Raw genomic sequence first — 6,022 nt, 5'->3', positions numbered from 1 at the left:
TGTGGTGGATGCTACTACTTTTAGATTCCTGATAAGTTTTGGCTACAAGAGAGAAATTAGACTTGCGGTTAATGGATGTTGTAACTGCATACTTATATGGGCCACTGGATAACGAAATCTATATGAAAGTACAAGAGAGTATAGAGTTGAAAAACAAATCGAGTACTCGAGAACAACACTGTATAAAGTTGAATAAGTCACTTTATGGATTGAAACAATCAGGCTGAATGTGGTACAATAGACTAAGTGAGTACTTAGTGAAAGACGAATATAAGAATGATCCGATCAGCCCTTGTATCTTTATAAAGAAATTCGGCCAGGGCTTTGTGGTTATAGCAGTGTATTATGTTGATTTAAATATCCTAGGAACCCCTGGAGAGATTTCCCAAACAATTGAATATCTTAAGAAAAAATTCGAGATGAAAGATCTTGAAAAAACAAAGTTTTGTTTGGGATTGCAGCTTGAGTACATAAGATATGAAATCCTTGTGCATCAAATGGCATATACAGAGAAAGTACTCAAGAAATTCAATATGGCCGAGTCTCACCCATTATCTAGCCCCATGGTCGTGAGGTCCCTCGGTCTGGACACTGATCCATTCCGTCCTAAGATGGACGATGAAGATGTCCTAGGTCCCGAAGTGCCATATCTCAGTGCCATAGGAGCTTTAATGTATCTGGCTAGTCACACACGACCAGATATATGTTTTGCTGTGAATCTACTGTCTAGATTTAGCTCTTGTCCAACCCAAAGGCACTGGAACGGGATTAAACATATACTTCGTTACCTGCAAGGAACGAAAGAATTGGATCTATTTTATACTAAACAAAACAAAGAAGGTTTAGTTGGCATGCAGGTTATCTTTCGGATCCACACAATGCTCGATCACAGACAGGCTATGTGTTTACACATGGTGGTACGGCCATATCATGGCGTTCCATGAAGCAGACGATCGCGGCCACTTCATCAAACCATTCGAAATCTTGGCTATTCACGAGGCCAGCCACGAGTCTGTATGGTTACAGTCCATGACCAACCATATACGAGTTGATTGTGGGATGACCGAAGGCAAGGACGCACCAACCATGATGTATGAGGACAATGCAGCGTGCATTGCTCAGCTTAAGGATGGCTACATCAAAGGAGACCGGATGAAGCACATACTGCCTAAGTTATTCTTCACGCACGAGATTTAGAAAGCCGGCGAGGTCCAAGTCGTCCAAGTGCGTTCCAGTGACAACTCAGCCGACCTGTTTACCAAATCACTTCTTACATGCACGTTCAGAAAGCTCACGCATCAGATTGGGATGCGTAGACTAAAGACCTTCAGTGATGTTCAGAACATGGGGAGTAATACATGTTGTTCTCTTTTTTCCTTCACCATGGTTTTGTCCCACTGGGTTTTCCTGGTAAGGTTTTAATGAAGCAACATCTAAAGCGTATTACAAACTCTGTATGGTTATGGAATCCAAGGGAGAGTGTTATAATTCATATTGTGGATGTCCATAACCGGCCCATATCTTAGAGAGAGAGAGTCGGCCCATCTAGAGAGAGAGAGAGACGGTCGCGCCCTAGAGAGAGAGAGTCGGCTACTTCCTTTTCTCCTTTGGTTACTTTCCTATTTACTTTTTTTTTTTTGACGTCTAACGGTCATTCTATTACTCAAGCTTGAGGTGGTCTGGGTAACCAGACCGGAATAGAACAACCAATGAAAAGTAACTCCCTGTGAAAGGTCCCAACAGTCTTAGCTAAAAAATCAGACATCTGGTTGCGCGCTCGTGGCACATGGGTGATTTTGAATTCCGGGAAACAAATCTGAAGCGTCTCTATCTTCTCCAACTCTGTCGCGAAGCTTGGCCACTCCTGGGGCTCCTTTATCATTGCAATCAGTTCCTTGCAGTCAGTCCCAAAACTCTGGCATGGCGAGTGTTGAAGCATATTCTCCATCGCCCATCGCAGAGCTTCTACCTCCGAATGCAATGCTGATTCACATCGAGTAAAATTCCATGTTCCCATAAGTTGTATGTTCTCCCCGCTATCCATCCAAACCCATCCACATCCATTAAAGCGATCTGAAGTTGTCGAGGACCCATCTAGCATGCAAATATTACCCAAGCTTAAGACTTGGATTTCCATATTTATATTTCCATATTCTATTCTTTCCATTATTCTATGACGGTATAATTCTCTATATATAAATGGCTCCTTATAGTTATGAATAATACAAAAACATACAGATTATATTCTCTAGTTTAACAGCACGCAATCCATTTCAGCTCCATTTATGGATTAAATTATAGGGATGGAGATAGAACACTTTTTGTTGCACGATTAGCTACATAATCAAACTCGACCCTATTTTCGTTCTCTTTTGCTTTAGCTTCTCTCTTCCTGGTTTAAGAAAAAAGATCATTGTTAGTTGATTCAGACGGTGGTTGCGTCCTCTCCACCACCGTCGTAATCGTCCATTGCTCTTGTTTGACGATATGCGCAGATCTGAGTCGGGGTGTCTCCGATTATGGTTGATGCTGGTTCCATCGCGTTTTGCATGTTCTCTTCCCATTTTGATTAGCTCAGATCTGGGTTATTGTTTAACTTTGGCAAGACTTTCTTCCGGTGTTCCGTTCTCTTAGCCTTAAATCTGATAGTGAGAAGCTTGTTTGTTTGAGCTGTTTTAGTACTCAATTATCCTTTGTTTAGCGCTTGATTCGTCCATGTCCCTTCTTTCGCCGTCTTTGAGTTAATTTAAACAATCATTTTTGCCCTTGGTCTTCTCTAATTAGTACTTGTAAGACTAACCTCTTGTCCAGCTTATGGGGATGTAAAATTATTAATTTAGACTTTTAAGGTGAAAATTAGGTGTTTAGGTGGGTGATTCTCGCTTTGGTTTCTCTGCTTATCCTTTTTGTGCTCCTGGTTCTTTTCTCTTCGCTTGTGCCCCGATATTTATCCATCCAGCTGCCTGCGACTCTGCTTCAGCCTTTCTTCTGCAAGAGCCTGTTTTGATCAATTTAATTAGTGATAGTCTGCATTTTTTGTTTATAGTCTTTGGTTTGATGTTCCGTTGTATTCTCTTGTTTCCGGCTGTGGCTTCCCTTTAAACATTAGGGCTTTAGACTCCTGCTAATCATTCAGGCTTGTAATTTTCCGGTTTGTCCGGCTTGTAATTTAGTTCTGTTAATATGAAAAGATTGTTATTTATCTTTCAGATGAAAAAGACTTCTTGTTGCAAAGAAGAAGGCTTATTCTTGAAATTTCAACATGTATTGTTTGACTCAAAAGAATATCTTTTGAGTGGCACTAATAAATGATTAGACCACCATTAAACCAGTTAATCCAGTCTCTTAACTGGGGTTCTTAGATCGGCTAAGATACAGTTCTTAGTTTTTTTTAGATTTTAACTAAAAAAACTAAGAATCATCTCTTAAATAAGAGAAATAAGAGCATGATTAACCCATATACCCATTTGGGTCTCTTATTCATTATTTTAGTAAGTAAAAGTAATTAAGAACCTAAGTTAAGAAACCTCCTGATTTTGGGTCTCCAATGGTAGTATCTTATTTAGGGGTTCTTAACCCTAGACTAACCTAACACAACCATATAATCCTAGACTAACCTAACACATTTCAGACAAGATTCAAAATCTATTCATTTCAGACAAAATTTCTAAATCAACATCAATATGAACCTACGAACCTACGATTTAAAAGACCATAGAATTATGATTTACCTGTGTTGCAATTGTTGTTCTCTTGTTTGCACTAGTGATTCCGTGAATGCAAACATCAGCTTCAACGCGACAGACATCTTTGAGCAACAGACCACTACTTGGCTTCAACCATTGATACGTATTAAACCCATCCGTTCTCCAAGCTTGATCCACTGAACCATTTTGTAACTGTAAAACAAGACACAAGTTACAGAACAAGAAGTGAATATTAGGTTCACATATCAAGATTTGAGTTTATGGTTGTTACCTTTCCCTGGAATGTGTCTGCCTTGAAGCTGATCATATATTCCTACTGTATCTTTGTACCGTCTGAAACAGTTTCATCATCTGCGAGGATCAGATAGATAGAAAGAATCAACAGAACAGACACAAACCAACACAACAACAAATCAAAATAACTTAAAGGGAGCATAATCTAAGACCTGCATGTATTTAAGGATTCAGACATAACTTTACCTTTCGAGAGAGACGTGGAGTGATTCTAAAAGAATCTTGAGGAACACACAAGTTGCTCTTGAGGATTAGACGCAACCCATCTCCTCTTTGTTCGTATCTCCTCAACCATTCTTCACCTCCAGCTTCTCATCCATATTAAACAAAGTAACAAATTAATACATGACAATCATATAACATTTAAATAAAACAATAGGATATATAATATAAGCCTTCGCTACAGTCACCCTTCATCTCTTCCGCGAGACCTCTCCATTCCTATCAAGGTGTGTGAGCTTCTGTGTTTAAGACCAGACAGAGAGTTAGAATCTGTAGCCATGACTATGTCTGAATTTTACAAAAGGTGACTAATTTTTTACTCTTTATGATAGAAAAATGGAGATCACAAACGTTACCGAGTATAAAGCGATTGCGAAGGAGAAGTTGCCTAAGATGGTATATGACTACTATGCCTCTGGAGCAGAGGACCAATGGACTCTTCAAGAGAACATAAACGCTTCGCTAGGATCCTGTGAGTTTTTCTTTTAGAACCAAGCGATTACGGAAGTCGCCGAGTGATTCATCGTGGAGGAGAGCCACTGAGAGAGTCGCCAATTGATTTATTGTCGCGGAGAGCAAACGAAAGGGAGGCAGGCGGAGTCGTCGAGGAGAGGCACCGAGAAAGAAGCCGTGAGAGACGCCGAGTGATTCATCCGTCGAGAGATCAAGAACGAAGTCGGAATCGCCGACTGATTCATCAGTCGAACAGAGATTTCGTTAAGGAGAAGGAGGTTGAGATGAGAGAGAGATCGACTTGAATGTGTGATGCGTGGCCTTAAGCAACACCTCTTCCTTCCCCTTAGAGCATCTCCAACCCTCTCCTATTTTTACTTCTATAATATACAAAATCACTCCAATCCACCTCTATTTCTACCTCCACAACAGAGATTGCTATTTTCTCCTCTATTTATAGCATTCCTCTATATTTTACTCTATATTTTGAGATCTTTATTTTAGAGAAATACATTGGAGCAAAACACATCTCTATTATAGAGTTCCTCTATTTTAGAGGTAAAAATAGGAGAATACATTAGAGATGGTCTTAATTAAGCAATGTATCTTACGTTAAATGGTAATTTTCTTCTTTTTTTTTAAATCATAAATAGCTTAAGCAACCCTAATAAGAAACGCTGATAATCATGGTCTAAGAACCGTCTCTTATCCGAAAAGTGTAAAACAAAAAAACAAAAAAAATGTCAAATCATGAGTTAATAACCTCGGCTAAGAGACCGGAGTTAATGATGCTCTTATATTCTAATTAAAATTTAAAGATTTACGGATTCATTTCTAGTTTTTCTTCTTTTGTCTTTCTATAATTATGCATTCCTCTTGTTTACACTAACAAATTTCTAACTATGATGATAATCATTTACTGGAAATTTAAACTTTCTTAATTATAATATTTATATTTGTTATGATTTGTGTTACTATCATGTTTTGTGATATGCTTTGAAACAATTGAACAAATTATTTACAAGGAAGATGATTCCGCTGTAGACATTTTGTTTTTAACACTTGTTACTGCAAATAAGGATCATGAGCTCGATTGTTAGATGTTGTAGCTTTAGGTTTTAACTTTAGAGTTTAAGTTGTATATTTTGTGACAGTAGCTATAAAGTTTACTAGATTTTGACCCGTGCTTTGAAAGCGCGGGTTTGTTTTTTTTTTTTCAATTGACAAATATTTAGTAAATGTCATATTTCATATATTTGTGTTTTATTTTATAAAAGACTTAAACTTTTTATCTTTCTTTATCGTGTTTCATTTTAAATGACTATTTATGTTTAAAAAATTAAACT

The 6,022-nt window shown here is 38.1% G+C and overlaps 1 protein-coding gene across 2 annotated transcripts; it reads right to left on the bottom strand.

Moving 5' to 3' along the window:
• Positions 1-3,463: 3,463 nt before the first annotated feature.
• On the bottom strand, positions 3,464-4,440 carry LOC106299593. 2 transcript variants are annotated; one of them, XM_013735661.1, is made up of 3 exons: positions 4,412-4,440; positions 4,188-4,309; positions 3,464-3,899 (listed from the first exon to the last, which is right to left on the bottom strand). In XM_013735661.1, the coding sequence occupies exons 1-3, from the start codon at positions 4,416-4,418 to the stop codon at positions 3,705-3,707; spliced, it is 324 nt and encodes a 107-aa protein (XP_013591115.1). In that variant the 5' UTR covers positions 4,419-4,440; the 3' UTR covers positions 3,464-3,704. The 2 variants fall into 2 exon arrangements, with proteins under 2 accessions (XP_013591115.1, XP_013591114.1); XM_013735660.1 differs by having other exon boundaries at positions 4,188-4,312; positions 4,412-4,421.
• Between the last annotated feature and the right edge of the window lie 1,582 nt (positions 4,441-6,022).

Source organism: Brassica oleracea, chromosome C6 (assembly GCF_000695525.1).
Source record: "Brassica oleracea var. oleracea cultivar TO1000 chromosome C6, BOL, whole genome shotgun sequence".
Lineage (NCBI taxonomy): Eukaryota > Viridiplantae > Streptophyta > Magnoliopsida > Brassicales > Brassicaceae > Brassica > Brassica oleracea.
The sequence above is the reverse complement of the archived record's forward strand: the minus strand, read 5'-3'. Positions and strand labels throughout refer to the sequence as shown.

Coding starts and splice junctions, on each gene's coding strand:
- LOC106299593 (XM_013735660.1), bottom strand. Junction 3,900..4,187: donor CTCCACGTCTCTCTCGAAAG/GTAAAGTTATGT, acceptor CTTGTTTTACAG/TTACAAAATGGTTCAGTGGA.